The sequence below is a fragment of the Lepidochelys olivacea genome (genome assembly GCF_965140295.1).
Source record: "Lepidochelys olivacea isolate rLepOli2 genome assembly, chromosome: 6".
In the NCBI taxonomy this organism is placed as follows: domain Eukaryota; kingdom Metazoa; phylum Chordata; order Testudines; family Cheloniidae; genus Lepidochelys; species Lepidochelys olivacea.
Genome location: NC_140416.1, coordinates 43,973,832 through 43,996,299, shown reverse-complemented (window position 1 = coordinate 43,996,299; position 22,468 = coordinate 43,973,832). Strand labels below are relative to the sequence as shown.

At 40.7% G+C, this 22,468-nt stretch overlaps 1 protein-coding gene and 1 long non-coding RNA gene across 2 annotated transcripts in view; one reads left to right on the top strand and one right to left on the bottom strand.

Annotated features, from left to right (window-relative positions):
* NAV2 (neuron navigator 2) overlaps nucleotides 1-22,468 on the top strand; it is a 671,297-nt gene that overhangs the window by 541,529 nt on the left and 107,300 nt on the right. The window contains exon 11 of the mRNA XM_084631659.1: nucleotides 16,202-16,324. Within this exon, the coding sequence (XP_084487785.1) occupies nucleotides 16,202-16,324 (123 nt within the window). The remainder of the gene's footprint in view (nucleotides 1-16,201; nucleotides 16,325-22,468) is intronic.
* On the bottom strand, nucleotides 1,731-22,117 carry LOC311522388. The gene is made up of 3 exons (XR_014712113.1): nucleotides 22,005-22,117; nucleotides 4,321-4,469; nucleotides 1,731-2,003 (listed from the first exon to the last, which is right to left on the bottom strand). It is a non-coding gene; the product is annotated as an uncharacterized lncRNA (long non-coding RNA).

Here is a 22,468-nt window from a genome sequence, read left to right as displayed (position 1 = left end):
TGGTGGAATTCCTCAAGGGCTTCTTTTCCATGGGTCCAGATGACGAAGATGTCATCAATGTAGCGCAAATAGAGTAGGGGCATTAGGGGATGAGAGCTGAGGAAGCGTTGTTCTAAGTCAGCCATAAAAATGTTGGCATATTGTGGAGCCATGCGGGTACCCATGGCAGTGCCACTGATTTGAAGGTATACATTGTCCCCAAATGTGAAATAATTATGGGTGAGGACAAAGTCACAAAGTTCAGCCACCAGGTTTGCCGTTACGTTATCGGGGATACTGTTCCTGATGGCTTGTAGTCCATCTTTGTGTGGAATGTTGGTGTAGAAGGCTTCTACATCCATAGTGGCCAGGATGGTGTTTTCAGGAAGATCACCGATGGATTGTAGTTTCCTCAGGAAGTCAGTGGTGTCTCGAAGATAGCTGGGAGTGCTGGTAGCATAGGGCCTGAGGAGGCCAGACAATCCTGCTGTCAGGATGCCAATGCCTGAGATGATGGGGCGTCCAGGATTTCCAGATTTATGGATCTTGGGTAGCAAATAGAATACCCCAGGTCGGGGTTCCAGCGGTGTGTCTGTGCGGATTTGTTCTTGTGCTTTTTCAGGGAGTTTCTTGAGCAGATGGTGTAGTTTCTTTTGGAAACCCTCAGTGGGATCAGAGGGTAATGGCTTGTAGACAGTGGTGTTGGAGAGCTTCCTAGCAGCCTCTTGTTCATGTTCCGACCTATTCATGATGACGACAGCACCTTCTTTGTCAGCCTTTTTGATTATGATGTCAGAGTTGTTTCTGAGGCTGTGGATGGCATTGTGTTCTGCACGGCTGAGGTTATGGGGCAAATGATGCTGCTTTTCCACAGTTTCAGCACGTGCACGTCGCCGAAAGCACTCTATGTAGAAGGCCAGTCAGTTGTTTCAACCTTCAGGAGGAGTCCACCCAGAATCCTTCTTTTTGTAATCTTGGTAGGAAGGTCTCTGTGGGCTAGTATGTTGTTCAGAGGTGTGTTAGAAATATTCCTTGAGTCGGAGACGTCGAAAATAGGATTCTAGGTCACCACAGAACTGTATCATGTTCATGGGGGTGGAGGGGCAGAAGGAGAGGCCCCGAGATAGAACAGATTCTTCTGCTGGGCTAAGAGTATAGTTGGATAGATTAACAATATTGCTGGGTGAGTTAAGGGAACCACTGTTGTGGCCCCATGTGGCATGTAGTAGTTTAGATAGTTTAGTGTCCTTTTTCTTTTATAGAGAAGCAAAGTGTGTGTTGTAAATGGCTTGTCTAGTTTTTGTAAAGTCCAGCCACGAGGAAGTTTGTGTGGAAGGTTGTTTTCTTATGAGAGTATCCAGTTTTGAGAGCTCATTCTTAATCTTTCCCTGTTTGCTGTAGAGGATGTTGATCAGGTGGTTCTGCACTTTCTTTGAGAGCGTGTGGCACAAGCTGTCAGCATAGTCTGTGTGATATATAGATTGTAATGGATTTTTTACCTTCAGTCCTTTTGGTATGACGTCCATCTGTTTGCATTTGGAAAGGAAGATGATGTCTGTCTGTATCTGTATGAGTTTTTCATGAAGTTGATAGATTTCCACTCCATATGGCTAATTCAGTGCATTGCATAATGACAGGTTTCAGAGTAGCAGCTGTGTTAGTCTGTATTCACAAAAAGAAAAGGAGTACTTGTGGCACCATAGAGACTAACAAATTTATTTGAGCATAAGCTTTTGTGAGCTACAGCCCACTTCATCGGATGCATGCAGTGGAAAATACAGTGAGGAGATTTATATACATAGAGAACATGAAACAATGGGTGTTACCATACACACTGTAATGAGAGTGATCACTTAAGGTGAGCTATTACCAGCAGGAGAGCTCTGATGCCTCGATTGATTGATATTGCAATATGCTCTCATTGCCTATCTAGTTATTGTCTGGAAGGCATCTTAGATTCTGAATTTATTTTCCATTTGCACGCGGTTTGTCAGTCCTTCATTAGGGTCAAGGTGAGCACATTTCTGGGAGAAGGAAAAGAAGGGCTTATATATTTCACAACCTAAGAAAAAAGTTCTTGCTAATAATGGTTGCTTTCTTAGCTATTCTCAGTAAAAATGATTGCTGCTACAGATAATGAGTGGCTAACAAGAAGTAAGGAGAGGTGAGTTGGTGAAGATTAAAATAAGAACCTATTTGACTTGCACATTATTTGAAGTTCAGTTGTCTCTTTTTCCTTAGGTTTCAGAGTAACAGCCGTGTTAGTCTGTATTCGCAAAAAGAAAAGGAGTACTTGTGGCACCTTAGAGACTAACCAATTTATTTGAGCATGAGCATCCGATGAAGTGAGCTGTAGCTCACGAAAGCTCATGCTCAAATAAATTGGTTAGTCTCTAAGGTGCCACAAGTCCTCCTTTTCTTTTTCCTCAGTATTTTTCACTGTTTATGTAGCTGTGTAATTCTCATTTTCCGATGGCACTAAAAGCATAGGTATTGCCATTTAGCATGAGAAGCCTATTCCAGGACTGTATGATTTAAGAAGATCTACATTCAAACTTTTTGTTGGGTATCCATTATGCAACTCTGAACCTTTTGCTTTCTACATCTCAGTATGTGTACATGCTGGTTCAAATGACTCCCTGAATTAGAATACTAAGCCCTGGTCTACATTACAAATTTATGTCGGTATTACTACTTACTTACTATTTTCCATACCCCTGAGCAACACTGTTATACTGACCTAGGCCGTGGCATATACCATGCTATGTCAAGCCTTAAGCCTTAAAATTCACTTTGTCTGAAAAAACCCATCAGTGCTGAATTGGCCGTAGCAAAAATCCCATCACTCTTCCAGTAAATTTAATAACCAAAAGCCTGTGCTCTAAAGGGCCAATCCAAATGCCCCTGAAATCAATATTAGTCTTTCCTTTGACTTTGGGGGCCCTAAGGTGGAATTGTCCTCTGGGGCACACCGAACATTTTGGTTCTGGTTTGTGCCATATCTAAGGGCATGGCTACACTTGCAGATATAGTGCACTTTGAGTTAAACCAGCTTTCGGAGAGCGCAGTAGGGAAAGCGCCGCAGTCTGTCCACACTGACAGCTTCAAGCACACTGGCGTGGCCACATTTGTGGCACTTGCAGCAGCATTGGGAGCGGTGCATTATGGGCAGCTATCCCAGCATGCAAGTGACTGCAACGTGCTTTTCAAACGGGGGTGGGGTGGGGTGGAGTGTGACAAGGGAGTGTGTTGTGTGTATGTGGGGGAAGAGAGAGATGGTTTTTGGGGTGCTCAGAGCATGTCAGCATGCTGTCTTATAAGTTCAGACAGCAGCAGACCCCTCACCCCCCACGTCTCTCTCTCACACACAGCATTCCACACTAATGGCTTGCTTCGTCTCAGAGCAGATAAGCTGCCGGCTGTCAGAAATGGAGCTTTCAAAGGGCATATCCGCATTTCTGCAGTGATTCAAAATCAATGACAAGAGTGGCCACTTGACTTAAGGGGATTATGGGATGTTTCCGGAGGCTGATCAGAGTGCAGTAATACAACATCTCGTTCACACTGGCACCATGGCACTCCAGCGGGGGTGCAGCAAACATTATTCCACTTGCTGAGGTGGAGTACCAGCCGCGCTGTAGCCAGGGAGTCAGAGTGCTCTACGTGCCTTGCCAGTGTGAATGGGTAGTGAGCTAGTGCACCCGGGGCTCCTTTATTGTGCTGTAACTCACAAGTGTAGTTATGCCCTATGTAAACTATGAAAGTACTCAGGGATGGGATCATGTCTTTCTTTGGGTCTTTTACAGAGCTGAGCCCACTGCTGCCACTAATGAATAATGATGATAAGAAGATGGAGTATAAGCCATCAAAGTCCTGCATCCAAACACTCCTCATCTTTGGAGTGTTTAAAATACAGATATGGATCAAGACCCAAATTCTGAAGCATGGGCCAAATTGCAATGTTATGGCCTATTCAGTGCAATATGAACTTTGTAACAGTTCTCCTATCCATGCTCTGTACCTTGATTGATTCAAATTAATTTCAGTGGTTTGGTCATTTCATTAGGCACTGCAGTTTAGCATGCATGATAGGACTTGATCTAAGTATGAATAATGAATGAAGTTGAAAACTACAGATACCATATATGGCTGCAATACTCCAACATGATGAAAAATCATTAGAATTTAGTTTATTTTATATTTTCTCTTTCTCTGAATGTGCTATTTGTTCGAACTTCTTTCTGGCTTGCTGGAACAGGTTTCTTACATTTTGATCCTTTTAATACTGTCGCACAGTAAATACTGTGAGGGTAGGTAGTTAATTGATTTCTTTATTTTTACCTGTGCTAGCCCAAGAAATTCTAAGTAGACTCAGAACAACTCAGCCCGCTATCAGTGACCTTTATGAAATGGCGTTAGGAAATTCTGACTCCTCAGAGAACTGTCGAGATATCCAGCTTTGGATGTAGGGAATTGCAGCTGTCCCCATGCTGTAAAAATGAAAAGACAAAAATAAGGTAATATTCAAATATAAAGTAAATCACGTCCTGAGAGCCATGCCGAAAAAGAAAATAAATCAAATATTACATAAAAAAGCTATTCTGAGAGTGTTAATATTACCCATTTAAGCACGCAAGTCAGCAATTGTCAAAGTTAATGTTTCACACTCAGCATTAATTCTGTCTCTTGTGAATAGCAGCACAGGTTTTAATCAGTTATGACAAACTGCTTCACACGTGATACAATTGGATATCACAGAGCTTTTCCTGCAACACTAGGGCTCAGTCCCAGAGGCTTGAAGGCATAGTGCTTACCAACAATAGAGCCTTAGGATACGACGACTCTGCAAAGGAAAACCTGCAGCATTAAGACAGGTTTCAGAGTAGCAGCCGTGTTAGTCTGTATCCACAAAAAGAAAAGGAGGACTTGTGGCACCTTAGACACTAACCAATTTATTTAAGCATAAGCTTTTGTGATCTACAGCTCACTTCATCGGATGCTTCATCTAAGCAGTAAGTTTCACAACCTGGGTCAATTGACTTGGGCTTGCAGAGCTTGGGCTGCAGGGCTAAAAATAGCAGTGTAAACGTTCCTGCTAGGGCTGCAGACTGGGTTCTGAGACGACCTTGCTGGGTTTCAGAGTCTAGGCTCCAGCCCAAGCCTGAATGTCTACACTGCCATTGTTAGCCCTGCAACTCAAGTCCCATGAGCCCACGTCAAGTGACCTGCGCTCTGAGGCTTGGTGCGGTGATGCGGGTTTTTTGTTTTTTGGTTTTTTGCAGTATAGACCTATCCTTAGAAATCAATGGGACTACACATTTTAAGAAGTACTACACCAAGTCATAAATGTTTGCAGGATCCAGACCCTTAAATAACTTAGTTGGAGTTACTCGACTGCACAACAGTCAGGAGTAGGAATGTTTTAGCCAGTGACAGCCAGAAAATCCCTTATCATTATGGGAGAGGGGGAAGAAGCTCACTGGATAACACTGTGGCACCTGGCTTCCAACACCCATGTGGGCTTTCTGCTTCTTCTCTCTCTGGTCCCTGGTCAGAGTGAAGGAGTGGGGAGAGCAAGGGGGAGGATGTCTTGATCTCTCCCAGTTACCCTCAGATTGGCACTATGCCATAAAACAGAGTCTCAGGGTTTCTCTAACACCCACCCACACCAACTCTCCCAGGAACCTCCAGCCCCTCAGCAATTCCTCTTTGAGACTTGCCCATACTAACTCCCTCCAATATTCTGGAACCCAATGGCTTTGCCAGGACCTTTGGCTGTGCTAGCAAGCCCATAAACCAGGGCCTTCAGCTCCCTTCCCAAGCCTCATTTGATTCTGGCTGGTTTGGGAAATAGTTTCCTACCTGCCTAGCAGGTTCCTGGGGGCAGGGAAAAATCAATTAGTTTGTTCTCAGAATTGAGAAAAGTCACATATGGAGCTGCACAAAATTTGTCAGGTGGGAAAGAGTTACACTTCAGGAAGGGCAGTGGGGGGGAGCTTGGTTCATAGTCCTGTCCAAGAATGCCACAGGTTGCTTTGCCTTCTCTACAGCTGGGATAGAGCAGGCTGCTACTTACGCAGGCTACTTCTACACTTTAAACACTACAGCAGTGCAGCTGTACTGCTTCACTGTAGACATTACCTTCGCCTACGGGAGCGTTTCTCTCATTGGTTTAAGTAACTCACCTCCCCAAGAGGCAGTAGCTAGGTCGACAGAAGAATTATAGTGAAGACCAGGCCTCAGGCAGCTGTCATGCCATAGGTGGCTATGGTATGGCAGCTGCCTGAATGAGGCTGCCAGGGGAACTCCTCTCCTGTCTCCCACCAGCACTTCTAGGAGCACATCATCTAATTTCCAGGCTCCTCTTCTCAGACGGCTACTCAGCAGCATCCAGAAGAGAGAGAAAGCCAGTGTGTTGCTGTGCTGAATGGGAGCCCTGAACAGCTGCTCTCCATGCCAATGCCTGCTTACTTAGCCACAGTTGGGAGTTGAAAAGTCTGGAGTCCCCCACCTCCAACAAATGCCATGGTTGCTCTCATCAGCCAATGAAGGAGTTGTATTGATGGATTTATATAAGGAGGCGAGAGAATGGAATAGTTGTTTGTTTTGTTCCCAGGGTCAGGCTGGAATGTATAAGGAACAGTATTTTAACAAGGGAGTGTCACATTTATCGCCAACTGAGGTGAAATTTTTGTGTATGGATTCTGATGGCACATCACTGTCGTGAAAGAATGAAGGGAAGAGGTGATGCTGCTGGGATCTCAGTGTGATATTTTGGCTAGACTGTGTATAACAACCCTGATTCTTGGATTTTTAGATCACCCACTTTACTGCAAACAGTGGGGAATCCTTCCTCTCACACTCCTGCATCCTGTGTCACCTTCCCAAATCCAGCTCATTCCACCCTTGCAGCTCCCCCACAACTGGACTTCTTCCCCACCACCCTATAAGGACTGGGAGAACTATCTGCTGTAGTGTTTAAGTGTTGAAAAGGTGAAGGGAAGTGGAAAGTGATAATCAGCTGCAAACGTGAATGAAGCCACACCAGAACGAAAAAACAGAATGGGCAAAAAGAACAGAAAAGAGCTCAATTGTGATTCATGGTGGGTCACCTCTGGGTCACTTTCATGAACTGAGATCTATAACATCAAATGACATTTGCTATTGTGGGCTGCTGCTTGGTGCAAGAAGAAAATGAAAGGCAATTAGCCTCCACCTTCCTTCCTTTTCTTTTTTGGATCTGTAATAAACCCCTATCTACATACACATGTAGACACCAGAGCAGGAATTGAACTGAGGGCTTTCTGCACCAAAAATACAGGTTTACTATTTGAGCTAAAGGACACCTCATTTAGCTGTAAGAAAGGAGAAGGCTGTAGGACCAGCCACAAGAGGGAGATGCAATCACATACACTAAACCAAAGGATTACAACTCCACATAATTTACAAATTAGATTGTCTGCATTGAAGAATTGGATATTAATGCAATTTGAAATGCAACTACTTGTGTCTTTCTAATTGTCTTTTCCCTGTTTTTGAAGAAACAGCACTGCCCTGATTTTTTTGTATATGTTTTTCTTCAAAAGTAGCTGGTTTTCCTGATACCATTAAAAGGGAGAGCTGGATAGTGGGTCAGTGTATTTAATCTTATCATTTATATTATAATGGCTTAGGTTTGAATAGTGCTTCAAAGATGAATACAGGGCAAACTCCTTCCCTGTGCAGCTTACAATTTAAAGCAGAATTGGCAAAGGGAGGCTGTATCAGTGTCTGAAATGATTGCCTAATGTCCAGTACGGGAACAGGATTTTGAACCAGGACAAGCATGTGCATTTTAATTTTTTTAAGATCCTCTGACCCCAAGAGAGGCCTGCAGAAATAGGGACAAATGGACTCATTTTAATAAAGGCCCAGTACTACTGTTAGTATGACAATTATCAAAACTGCCACTAACTCTGGTTGTGCAGGATTGGACCCTACATAGGCAACTGTGACTATAAAGCATACAGAACATATGACTCATATCTGAGTTCTAATCTAGTACAGCAGTAAGCACCAAATCTCTTACAGGAGATGATGTGCTTGATACCCATTCTTCTAGCAAAGGGAAGATCTCTTTACTGTAGAATATCACCAGCACAGCTGTGGACTTTATAATAAAGTGTGAACCCAGGAGACCAGGCAAGCAGAAATATTTTTAGACCTCAGCTGAAGTGACCAAAAATTGTTACCATGTGAAGGCTGTTCAATGGTGTATGGGAAATGTGTCCCAGTTCTATTCCCAGTGGAGAAGTATCCTGGAGAAGTATGCATTTCACAGAAACCACCTCCCCATGTTAGTGCCTTTCCCAGCAGAAAGGGTCAAGATTAAATTGGCATGGAGAATGAGCCCTCCATGGGGGAGCTGCTGCTTCCACTGCTAATGATATAAGTATATTGCATTTACCTGGTTTCTCAAACTAAGCTGTGAAATTCACTCATGAGATTTTATTAAAAGAAATTGCCTTTCTCACCTATCTCTTAGATGGCTATCTCCTTCTTCGCAACCCCAAACAATGATTGCTATTCCGGAGAATGCAAGGCATGGCTGGGGGCAGAGGGGTTATTCCATACTCAGGGCTTGTTTCCCCCCACCCCCCAAAGTTCATCTGTATTGCGCAATCTAATTAGATGTAAAGTGCAGTGCACACTGGGTATGAGCTGATGTGAACCTGAAAGGAAATATTTGGATTACAAGTTGAGTATTTTGGCCTTGTGACAACAGGACCGTGCTGAAAAAGCTCAGGACCTGAGCCCACTCCTGAATGCCTTCGCTGAATTTTGAAATGTATGTGAATCAAAACTTGGAATTTAAACCAGAGACAAAACCCAAGCTGACCTTGCTTGGCTGGTTATTTATTTCTTTATTTTTTAATTTAAAGGCAGGCTTTGTGGGCCGGGTGCATGTTCCAGCCTTTGGCGAGAAAGATAAAATGCTGTGCTGATAGTTGGCAGTGGCAGGATGATGGTGGTCAGGAAAGATTGATTGGTGACAAGAATTTGGCAAAAAGTGAGAGACAAGCATATGATCCAATACCAGAATATTGTCAGAACAAAAAAGGCAAACCAAAATTATACTAAACTGAAAAGTTTCTGGTTAGCAGTGGTCCTTCAGTCAGTCGAGCAGCAGTAATGATCTTCAGTTTAGTCATATTTTAAGACAATTTCCTGCTTTCATCAACAAGCATATTTTGATCACATTTATCATACTTTGTAAGCAGTAGTAGAGATGTGCTGTTTACACACATCAAAGCTTTAATGGGCTTTGTTCTTGTCTAACTAACCACATTGACTGGCTGTTGTGCACTGACACTTAGCAAGTAGTAATACCCATGACACTGTAAGTGAAGCCTAGAAGAGTAAATGTTTGTATTGCCTGATTGGAAACTTCGATATGACCTATCTTTTGGATTCACTATCCTGTTTGGAGTTTGATTTATTTGAGATGATTAATTTAATTTTATTACTGAGGCAAAAAAGTTCTTGGAATGTCAAGAGTGTATGTTGAAGCCTAGACTATCCCTTAGGCTGTATATACTCACAATTTGAGAATTCTGCTCTCCTGGCTATCTGTTTTGAAATTTAGCAGCAAAGTTGAATAAGTATGGGAGCTGTCAGATGTGTAGCCATAAGCATGTTGTTGGTGCTCTGTATACATGGGCAAGTACAGAGTGCATACAAAAGTCAAGTGACTTGGCCTGCTAAGTAAGACTTTGGTTGATCTGTGGTATAACTTGATCCTGTTTTCTGTATGTGCACTTAAGGAAGGGGAAAAAAATCACTTAGGCATCAGAAACATCCTAAAAATATTGAACTTGGAAGAATACACTACACCATACAAAGTTTCAGGGACACCTACGGGGTGTAGTTGGCAAACCAAGAGAGCAAATCAAAGATCTAAATTGCCAAGGGAACTGAAAAACAGTTGAAACAGAGGAGAGCGGGGCACTTTTTTCCTTTTGCCTAGAAAGTACTATGAATTGTTTTGTTTCCATTTGTGCCATGCACTTTTAATACACTATTAAGGACACTTGTGTAAACAACACCTGTGCACAAGTGTGGAGAGGCACAAAGTGTGGAAAATTAATTGTTTTTCCTTGTTGTTGAGAAGTAAAAATACTGAGATGAGTCCTGAGGGATAATCTACAGAAGGTATGTGGATTAGCTCCTTATTATCAGTGCTTCATTGTCCAGTCGTTAAAAGTCTTCTCTTAGTTAAGTCTAGTAAAGGCACTCTCTCCATTGCCTGTTGTTAACCTTGTTAAAGCATGGCTGTCAGATTCTCCTGAGGAACTGCAATTTACACATCTGCATAAAAAGTGACAGTGTTTGGAGACCTCTGGTTGTTATTACTGAAATGCCAGAAAAGTTCCTGAACTATGTCATTTGAACTTTTGTTCAGCTGCCATTTTTAAGATATTTAAAAAGTGTTTGACATTGAATGTGCTAGTGATGCAGTAGTCTAATAAGGCAATTAATATATTGTCGTGTAAAGACAAGTAAAGAAATTAAAGAATACCAGAAGAACTATGGGTAAGCATACTGGAGACACTCTATCACAAGGGAATAAGGAAACTTTCCCTGGGCTAATGGACACAGCGAGTATTGTGGACGAGTTGTGGTTAGTCTCAGGCTGGGTGAAGAGGAAAGAACATCTTCTTAGGTGTAAGAACCCGTTGCCACACACCAATAGCTGATGATTTGGGACACACACGGCACTGAACTAGAGGGTAGGTCAACCTTCACAGCGTCAAAGAGGAACATATTTATGTAGTTGCTTATCAGGAGTTCTACGGGGAACATAAAGACCAAAATACGCATGAGAGAGAAAATCCTCCCTTAGGCTATTCTAGCATCCTGCATTTCTGCTTTGGAGGTACATCTGCTAGATTCCCTTAGTCAGCATAGTGGATAAGGCTTAATGTTCTTCCTCATCACTAAAAACACTAAATAGGCATATCACAATATATTATAAGGTTATTAAATACAACCCCTTGACACTGGCTAACACAAATCCCAGCTGCTATTACAGGTGCTTAAAAGTAGTGAATTGTGATGTATCAGGACATGACTAGATAAACGTTAGTGGTAGCATAGGCATTCAATTTCTTCTTGCCCTGCTTCACAATTTCTTTCTTGTGAAGGCAAGAGTATGAGAGTCTATATTCCACCCCCTTGGACAGAGTGTTGTGAATTTGTTTCAGAGCCATTCATCTGTACAGCCCAACATACAGTCCAACCTGTTTTAAGTGACCAGTGATGGCATGACCAATGCTTAACAGAGGTAGACAGGTACTTAATAATAAGGTGTAGGATTGGCCCCTAAATTATAATAGGAAGCAGTTATGGCCAGTAGTAAGTGTTTGCAGAATTAGGCTCTTAATGATATTTGTGCTTCATAAGAACACTTCTGTAGGCCTGCCTTTTTTCTTAATTTCCCTAATATCTTTATATTAGGGAAAGGGGGTCTCATAGCCAGTTGGCGCCTCTGTTTCCCCTCCCCCGCAGCCAACCCATAGGAGACAGAAAAACCCACTTCCCCATTCCTCCATGCACAATATACTAGATGGGGCCCTCTGCAGCTCCCCCATTTGGCCCCAGTTTGGCGTTAGGGCATCACTCCTTTTAGTCCGACCAAATTTCCCCCTAACTGGGGGTGGGGCACCCACATTCTTTGATAGAATTTATGTATAGTAGCACTCCAGCTGTAAAACTTTTAATTCTACAAGCTGTGCTACCTATTTGACAATGTTAACTAAAACTCCTGTCTATCTAATATTTAAGAAAACAATCCCATGGTGCCATTTTTTTTATAGAGCGAGGTGAGACTACATAACTTGTAGCTGTTATAAGATTTGAGTTCACATATTTTCTTTTTAGCACATTTTAGTTTTCCTTTAAAAAAAAAAAGCAGTAATAAAACCTGCACACATCCTTATCAAAGGTGTTGAGCACCTGCAGTTCCATTGACTTATATTGGGTGTATGGATGCTCAGCGCCTCTGAAAAGCTGTCCATGAAAAGCTATTGTTTGTTCCAGCTGGCACAAGTACAGAGTTATTTGAATGTATCTGATTGCTGCACATATATACAGAGGGTGAACTCCTGGCCTCATTGAAATCAAGAGGAGTTTTTCCATTGACCCAGGTTTCATCCAGATTCTTCATATTAAGATTAATTAGTGTATGTAGTGTGTATACACAGTATCATAATTTTCAAGTAGTATCACATCTATTTTAACTTTAAAAAAATAATCTTGGAAATTAGTTTATTTTATTTAAAAGGATTAGTTATATGCCAGATGAGGATGATGATGACAAATGCAAACCTACATGCTACATTTTCAAAGTGTGTAACAGATACACTCACAATAATGTTTCTGCATTTGAGATGCAAATCGGTCACTGAATGTGCAAACGAGTAGTTGCAATTAGCTGATTTGCATATGCAGGTATGAGTTTTTGCAACATGCCAGTAATATGCACATTTAATGATATGGGTTTAAATAATGAGAATGGTATCTTTTTTCTATCTTTTGTTTTTCTTCTGTGATTGGCTCACAACAAAATTTGCTCTTCCATTTTAAGGATTTTATGAGTTTCTGACCAACAGAATGGAAGACCTGATGTAAGCTATGCTATAGCAGTTCCGGAGGAACAGTTATAATTCTTATAAGCCTACTTGTTTATTAAATTTGGAGAAAAGCATTGTATCTTGTCTCTGTAGACACTGGAGAACTGAAAATAACCTTGTCCCTAGTTTTACTAGCTTAGCAACCTCTTTGTAAAACTCCCCACGGGGACTCTTCTGTTGTTCTTGAACAGGCCCAGTACAGACCTATATAGCTAAATCACATCTAGTGCAGGGTTTTTCTTTTTTTTTTTTTTTTTAACCTTCCTGTCTCATGTAATTGTAGTAATTGAGTCTGGCTGCACAGTCAGCTAGGTTTGTTACCAGAGACATTGTGACAGAAATGATACAAAAGTGAGAAGACGCAGCCAGTGCTCTCTGCATCATGATTTTTTCCCTCTAATCCATGGACATATTATGAGTTTAAGGCTGGATTGACTGTTCTTTCTTCTTGTGAGCAAAAATATGCCCTAGTAAGACAAATCAGTAACTGGTTTTGGTACTTTTAAAACAGAGGAAGAGATCCTATATATATATATAATTTTGGTGTTGTACCACTATTTCCTTAAGAGTGACAAAAGAATTGAGAGAATATAGCCATTTCAATTTACAAGTCAATAAGGTATGTTGAACTGCATGCCAAAGATATCAACTCTACCACTGTAGTTGTCGCATATTTATTTGATTATAGTGTTATTAAATTGTTGCACAAATACGTACAGATATAAAGCAAGAACAAAAATATCCTGTTTTCTTTGGACTTTATGAACTTCTTTGCATATTATTTTCCAGACAATTTTAAAAATCTAGTTCAATTGTTCAATGTATTTGTATTATTTATACCACTGTTAGTTGAAGAGTTATTCCAGAAGAAAAGAAATTGATCTATGTATTATCTTAAATCTTTGTATTAATGTGCCATGCCGTGTTGTTTTGGTATTGTTGGGGATTTTTTAGAAGATTGGGTATGAGATTATTGCATTTTTTAAAATTTACCAATTAAACAGAACATTGTTAAAATATCTCGCATTGATTTAGTGCAAATATTACACAATGTTTGTGTTTCTTGGGGACATGCTTTACTTGCTTTGGAGCATAACTGTTACACTCATTGAATTCAGTGAGAAGTTTAAAAAATATTGATATTTGACTTAAATTTTAAAAACAGTCTCAGATCATGATTCATAATATCAATAATGAAAAATATATTAAGGGTATTTAAAAAAACAACACAACATTTGGGATCGGGTATCATCTGAGATGTGTTTCAGTTCTTCATTTCTCAAACTGCCTATATAAAGATGTGTTGCACTCACTGTCAGCAACTCCATTCATTTACTTTTTTTAAGCTATTAAGAAGAAATGCTTTCCTTTTTTAAGGCAGAAATGTCTTTTAACTATGTTACTATGAGGCAATAAATTCGTTCTGTAAGTTATTGATCTGTAAAGCTGGTTTCTAGATAAACATTCAGAGTATCTATGTCCTGAGGTTTTAAGTCCTGTTGTTCTTTATACCCCAGGACTATATAGATACTTTGAATTGTTTATCTAGAAACTAGCTTTGCAGATCACTAACTTACAAATGAATTTTTTGCCCTCTTATAGCATAGTTGAGAATGTTAAAAAACACAATTAAAGTAATGAGATCATGAGTATAAAAATCTCAGTGAATATGTTTAAGGTTTATATTCTCATGCTATTTAAATACAGAGAATATGATGTTTTTGTTCATTTGTCCTGCTATATAATTATATCTTTTACCAGCATATATATACAATTGTATAGGCTGTATGTGTACAAAATACACCTACACGGGGCATGTTAGTTAGGGGGTTCTGTCAACAGGAATGCTGTTCCAGGGGGCAGGAATTCCAAAAGAGAAGGTACTCTTTTGCTATCTCGACTTCATACTGCCCTGGGCCAACCCCAGTGAGAACACTCATGTCCCGTTAAGACCATAGCTAGATTATTGAAAGAAGAGGTGGTGAGGTTCGTCCTCACCCGGCCATCATTTCCACAGCAGATTGCAAATAAATCTACTGCATTGAACCTCACCCTATAGTACAGCAGGTTCCAATTTCAGCAGTTGTCATTTTAGGATAAAATCACAAGTCAGGCTGGTATTTTCATGCCTGCGCTGAATCAGGGATCTCTAGAATGTTCCTATAAACCTCCAGTATAAAGCAGAAGGGTTGCTTTCAGTACTTATACTATACATACCTGTTCCTAGTTGCATAGCAAGTTTCCTACATTAGATTCTCTGCAGTGATCTAGAAAACAATTGGGCAATGAAAATTAAGTTGGATTGCTTCCCCCATCATGTCGAGGGTGGAGAAAGTAAATAAGGAAGTATTATCTCATTATTATCCTTCTCATAACGCAAGAACTAGGGGTCACCAAATGAAATTAATAGGCAGATGGTTTAAAACAAACTAAAGGAAGTATTTCTTCACACAACGCACAGTCAACCTGTGGAACTCTTTGCCAGAGGATGTTGTGAAGGCCAAGATTATAACAGGGTTCAAAAAACAACTAGATAAATTCAGGGAGGATAGGTCAATCAGTGGCTATTAGCCAGGATGAACAGGGATGGTGTCCCTAGCCTCTGTTTGCCAGAAGCTGGGAATAATCAACAGGGAATGGATCACTTGAAATCCTTTCTGAGTTCTCTTCATTCACGCTGGGGCACCTGGCATTGGTCACTCTTGGAGGACAGGATCCTGAGCTAGATGGACCTTTGGTCTGACCCGGAATAGTCATTCTTATGACAAAGCTAGATGCAAAAGGATTTCTGTTTGCATTGTTGGCCATGCAGAAGTCCACAAAATACAGACTTATTTCATGTTATTTAATTGTCCAACATAATACATTTCAGACAGATCTCTGTTTAGTTTTGACCACTTCAGGACAAGGATGTTGTCTTGTTCATTTGTAAAGTTCCATATACACACACAGTCCTTCATAAATATTTAATAATAACAACAACACTGAAATGCAGCCACCTCTCCGGTTGAGGAGCATAGTTACAGACAGCACAGTGCACAAAAGTAGGAGAGCAGCCACTTTTGGCCAGTGGGACAAATCCCCTTTTTCACACAGAGTGCTATGGGATCTTTAATGTAAGTGTACAGCAGATACGACCTTGGGTGAAATCCTGACTCTACTGACATCAGTGGGAGTTTTGTGAATAACTTCAGTGTCTCCAGGATTTCACCCTCAATGTTTTAAATAACACAAAATAGCTGGAAAATGAGGAAAGAGAGCTCAAATCACAAGTCATTTAGGAATGATGCATGTGCGTTCTTAATGAAAATTGTATTCCTCCTTCTTCATATTGGTCTCATTTTGCCCTGGGGTGGAAAAGAGAATGGGGAGGGCTGAGTTCTGGGCCAGAACTCAACAAAATGACTCTGGAGTAACTGAGAGCAAAGCTTGCTCCGTATCTGAGTACTAGGTATAAAATGGATATACAAACACCACCAAAAGTGTGGAAGTGCTTACAGATTGTTTTACTGAACCTTTGATATCTTGATATCTTATTTTGTTTTTTAAAGGTACATGACTGATGGTGGTTTGGGCCTGTACACTCGAAGACTGAATCGGCTACCAGATGGGATGGCTGCAGTGCGGGAGACACTGCAGCGTAACACCTCACTGGGACTAGGAGATGCTGACAGGTATGCTTGTGTCAAGCAAATGAATGTTTAGATTGTGCCTTTTTACAGTGTCATAATTTGCAGCTGCTAATGCATGTTGAAATTCAGGTAAATAGCTGTGTAGTGGGATTTCAGTGGTTGACTATGTGGTTGTAAGGATCTCTAATGCTGTGTACCACTTAATGCGTTAGGAAAAGGGAAGAGACACAGCGTAAACCCTTTAAAATATTGTCCTCTGATTGTAATGTGGGTTTCTCAAGTGGGTTTTTCTGAGCTGGAAAGAACAAAAGCATATTTAAAAAATTCTACGTTTAATACATTAGACTTGAAAAAGAAAGGCACAATTCTCTTCTCACTTTCACTTTATTAACTTCAATGAGGAGAATCAAGCCCAAAGCCTGGTATAAGGGCTTTGTCAGGTTATTAAAAGGAACATGATTAACTGGAGAAAAGAGAATCTAAGGAGGTTGATCAAAAAGGAAACTTCTGGAGAAGATATGTGACATGTACATAGCTAGGGTTGTGATGAGTAGAAAAACTTTTGCTTTGTAACAGGATTTGATTCGAAGGACTTCCTATCCCCTCCCAACCATTGTGCCTGATAAATTTAACATAAGCAGTTGATCTATTGCTTGAACCTAGCCTTTGCACTGAGAACATCTGCAGAAGGGCCCATGCATGGCCTGTGAGTTTGCCTCATTGCTTCCATAAAGTGCCCCTAAGTAGTATATGTGGATATTGAGCTTCACTTTTTAACCAGATTTTGAAATTAGCAAATGTTTTTTTCACTGCTAACGGTAAACGTTTCCTGGAACATACTGTAATAGACTTCATTTGCTGTGGTTGAGATCTTCTGGTTGGTGACAACTAGATTAATAAGGGTATATAAGTATAGGAGAATCTAGGTGTGGTTTTTGAGGAGAGCAGAAATGGATTTCTTTTGATGCTTCTTTAATACTAGAAAAGGAGCAGAACAAAAAGGTTGAATTCAAACACCTAAACACTGTGAAGAAATTCAGTTTAGTTCTCTGTAAGCAGTCACTGCTTTAGGGCCAGAACATGCCTATATTTTTCAGGAGTTCATATCTTGTGCTGAATTTTGAAGCTTAGACCCATTTCTACTTAACACCACTTCTAATTGGTCAGATAGGGTTGTTTGTGAATGACATAAGGCTTGGGAACTGACAAGGAAGCTGAAGACTGTTAGCACAATGGAGTCTTTGCCCATGACTCTAGGGCTCCTAGGCACTCCTACAATACAAATAAATAATAATATTTTCAAAAATACTAAAAACTTTTTAGGGAGCTGTTGATTCCCTCCCCCTTTAGTGTTTACAGCATCTGTCATACTTTCATTTGGTCTGAAAATCTTCCTGAGTTCTATGTGCTAAGTCACTTGCCTGAAATCTAGCCTGCCTGTGTGTGGTTTTCTTATTTCTTACAAGAGCTTTTTATTTCAGCTTTAAATAAATTCCAGTTAGAGGAATCATGTCACATTGCAAAAGAAAAGGCAATTACTTGCTAGTAGTAACTTGTTACAGAGAAACCAAAGAACACATTTGGTGAAAGAGCTTTCATCATCCTCGTAATTAGAAACTAAGGAGAATGGGGGAGAGAAGGAGGGTTATTATGAAAATGAATCTTATAACTTAAGTTGGAAGAAGAAACCATACAAGTACTGGAGGTTGGATTCATGTTGCTGATTCAGGAGCAAAACAGGGTCATGAGCACTCGATAGATTACACTTAGTCCCATATGCTGTGGCTTTATTACGAATAGTTTGATTAAATCCTTTCTAATTAGAATATAGTAGTTGTATTTGCCTATCTGTCTTAAACAGAAGTTCAGTGCATTCTGCTAGAGGCTAAGACCCAGAGTTTAAAGGTATTTTGGTGTTGCTGTGCTCAGTGTTGCAATGCCTAATGTATCTAGGAGCCTACAATATCAAAAGGGATTTAGGCACTTAGGATCCAAAATCCCATGGACAGCTGATGGGAGTTAGGGTCCTACTTATCTAAATCGCTTCTAAAAATGAGATTAAGGCTTCTAAATCAGTTAAGTGTTGCAACATTAAGCTCAGCAACGCCTATGTATCTTGAAAAATTTGAGTCTGTGATTTGAAAAAAGCTCCTTGAGCATTTAAAACAGGGGTGGGCAAACTTTTTGTCCTGAGGGCCACCTCAGGGTTGCAAAGCTCTGTGGAGGGCCGGGTAGGGAATGCTGTGTCTCCCCATACAGCCTGGACCCCACCCCCTATCTGCCCCCTCCCACTTCCCGCCCTCTGACTGCTCCCCTCAGAACACCCGACCCATCCAAACCCCCTTCTCCTTGTCCCCTGACCGCCCCCTCCCGGGCCTCCACCCCTAACTGCCCCCTGACCGCCCCCTCCCTGGGACCTCATCCCCTATCCAACCTCCCCTGTTCCCTGACCATCCCCCCAGAACCTCCGTCCCATCCAACCGCTCCTGCTCCCTGTCCCCTGACTGCCCCCCGAGACTCCCCCCCCCCGTTCCCCACCCCCTTAGCGTGCTGGAGCCAGCCACGCCACCGCGCGGTGGGCCAGAGCACTGGCGATGCAGCAGGCTGAGGCTGCGGGGGAGAGGGACCAGCAGGGGAGGGGCTGGGGCGAGCCTCCCCAGCCGGGAGCTCAGGGGCCGGGCAGGACGATCCCACGGGCCGTAGTTTGCCCATCTCTGATTTAAAACATGGGATTAAAACCAAGGGCTTGTCACAATGTGACAGGGCACTAGCTTGCTGCTCAGTAATGTCCCATGTGGACACTGCACAGCACACTGGAAGTTCCATAGTGCACTTTGACATGTTGCTGTTTGAAATGGGTGTTTGTCAAAGCACATTACTGCACTTTCAGCGTTCTGTAGCAGCGTCCACATGGGATGTTACTGTGAGGCAACCTGGAGCACTGCAGATTCACACCCTGGCGTGTGATGTAGTAATGTTTTCTGTAGACAAATCCTAAATTTTAATCCATTTCTCAACTGAACTTTTACTGCAATGAAGGGTAATCTAATAAAATGATACAACAAAGGGTTAAAGAGTCTACTCCATCTATGAACAGAGGTTAATGATCATGCAGTGTTGCTCAAGTAGTCTACCTAGAAAATATGTATGAAGATTAAATTTAGCTCACCATAAATAGCTGTAAACTGAATACCATGAGAGAACCCAGTATGAAAATATAGCAAATCACACCTAAACGGTTATTTAGTTAAAGAATTCCCAAAGGAGTTTTTGCAGTTTGCTTACTTGTTTTACTTACTTGTGTTATCTCATGAATTGTAGATGGCTAGTAGAGAAGATTTTGTACATTAGCTCTATTAGCATAAAACATAGCCCTCACAAGGTACATTTCCCCCTGCAGCAGGAGAGGAAATCTGAATTAGGCAGTTTAATTTAATGCTTGATTGCAAGGTTAATGGAATCATCACACAATGCAGCTGAGTTTATTTACTCACTTGAAGAAAATTTGTGTGTGTGGAATAAACAGCAATTTCAATACCTTTTTATTGAGTATTTGTTTGTTTTTTTTAAGTTTGTAAATTAACCACCTATGGTTTCATCTCTTCCATATTTATGGTTTGGTGTTTACCAGCTGGTTGCATAAGTTTTTGTTTCACATTGTCAGACAGAGCTGCTTGATCTAAGGCTACATTAGATTCGTGCTCAAAGCTTCCAATTACTAGAGTGCAGAATATGGATATCCGAGTTGAGAAAAAAGTTTAATATAACTGCGTACAAATATTCCTTGTTTCTTTCTGTGTAGATAATTTGAGACCGACATCTAGCTAAATTAGTGTATCTTCCCAAATAGCTCAGAAGACTATATTAGTGAATATGACTTTATCAAGAATAACTTTAAAGCTACTATTAAATATGATAAGCAAATATCAATAAATCTGTCTTTTTTTAAAGCCTTAATGAACGAGTGCTTATGAAACTATTTTTGAGTATGATTTACTTGGATTATTTTACTTTTATACTTTAGATTGAGATTGGAAAAATTAGAAATATTTTAATATGAAAAGTAAAACAGCTAAAGGGATTCTTGGACCCTTCCAAGGTTCTTCACACCTTGTCCTCTTGAATGCATCCTTTCAGCTCTGCTGGGGAGAGAAATTTCACCTCAATTTAAATTACATCCCCCCCACTACACAATAAAAGCTACTGTGTTGTGGGCTGCAGTTTAAAAAGTGGTTCAATCTTCCAGCATAAATGGGACCAAACTGTGTTTTAACTGTGTTTTTGAATCATGCTTCACGTTTGCAATGGCCAAGGTTGTAGCACAGTCCAGGAACACAATTATTGAAACTACATTTCTGCGGTACTGTGGGAGCAGATTGAGTTTAACTATGTCACAGAAGTGTGCCATGATGTAACTATTTCCTGCAACTCAATAGCATTTCACAGCATAGACAAGAGTCTCAGATAATCTTATGATGATTATAGACATGGGAATGGACCTAAGAGAGGAGATACACTGTAAAATACAGGAATTGAGAGTTAAACTGAACCAGAGCAGAATAAAATCAGAGAAATACAAACCACAAATGTAGTGATGTTAATATGAAAGTCGGTCAATGGAGAGAAACCCAATATTTTTAATGCAGTCACCACTAGGGAATCTTTTGGATAAATGTGTATAACTCAGCAACATTAATTTTGTTTCACTAATACCATCTTAATTCCTCTCACTTATACCTGTGTAACATTATCTACTTCCATGGAGTTAATCCTAATTTACAGCAGTGTAAGAGGGGAATTAAGCCTAGGGACTTTTCCCCATCTGCTCCAACTCCACAGTAAAACTTGAAATAGAAACTTCAAATTTGCAACCACCTGTAGGTATCAGTGATTAAAACTATAGATGTCACTGGTTCTGTATTTTTACAGTGCCTTTCACAATGGGGTCCTGGTCCATAACTAGGGCTCCTAGGTGCTGGGGTAACACAAATAATTAACAAAAATTGTTGCAAGATAAAGATTTGAGCTAATTGACGCACACAACAGAATGAAAAACTAGAGACCTTTTGACAATGTCAGAAGACAGTGGCAGAGGACAGGGCAAGTAGTGGAATGCAGACAGCCATAACCAAGGAATAGATGTCTATGACTGTGGAGTGCAGAGGAAGAAAATAACATAATTGCCAGCCCACTGACCCCGACAGCAAGTTATAGATTGCAAATAGCTTACTGTAGCCCCAGTACTGTTTAGACTCTAAGGCACTATGTCCTGTCATTATTCATCCCATGGAACTGCATGTGAATTGATGGTAGGTTGTGACCTTTATTAAATTGGCTTTAAACTGTACTATTGAAAATGTTCATCATGAAAATGTTGCCATTTACCATTTGCAATCAACACAATTCCACCACAAGTTCCATACTGTTAATTACTTGTAAATAGCAGCATTTTAGTGGAAACTGTCATGGTATCTTCCTTAGCTAAAATAAGAGAGACAAGGTGTGTGAGGAAATATCTTTTATTGGAACAACTTCTGTTGGTGAGAGAGACAAGCTTTCGAGCCACAGAAGAGCTCTGTGCTGCTAGAAACTAGTCTCTTTCATCAACAGAAGTTGTTCTAATAAAAGATACTACCTCATCTACCTTGTCTCTGTAATATCCTGGGAATGACATCTCTACAACTACACTGCATGCCACAATGAACTGAAATAGTACACTTACTGTTACAGTAAGGGGTCTCTGTAGATCGCGGCAAACAGGGTGATGAAATTATTTTCAGAGCAATGGTGAATCAAAAAACCCTGTTATGCACCACAACAGTCATACTCCTTTCATCTTGGATTCAGTTTTATATAATTATGCTACTTTAAGAAGGGCAGCATTATATTGCTGTCTGTTACTGAAGTGCAAAACACCTATTGAAAACGTGTCTGGAATTTAAGACAGCCTTTATCCTAAAATGTTAAAGCATGACTTGTTACATTTTAACCTTTAGGTTGTCAGCACCTTGATTCTTAGAGTCTGAGTGCACAAGCAGATACAGAACAGCTTTCAAGGTTAATGTGTAAGAAAACTATTTCAGTATATTTTTAACTCTAGAATACTCGTGACAGTCTCTCTCCCCTTCAATGGCTTCTCCATGTGCTCACATGTTAATCCCTTTTGCTCAGAGGCAGGCTGTTTCA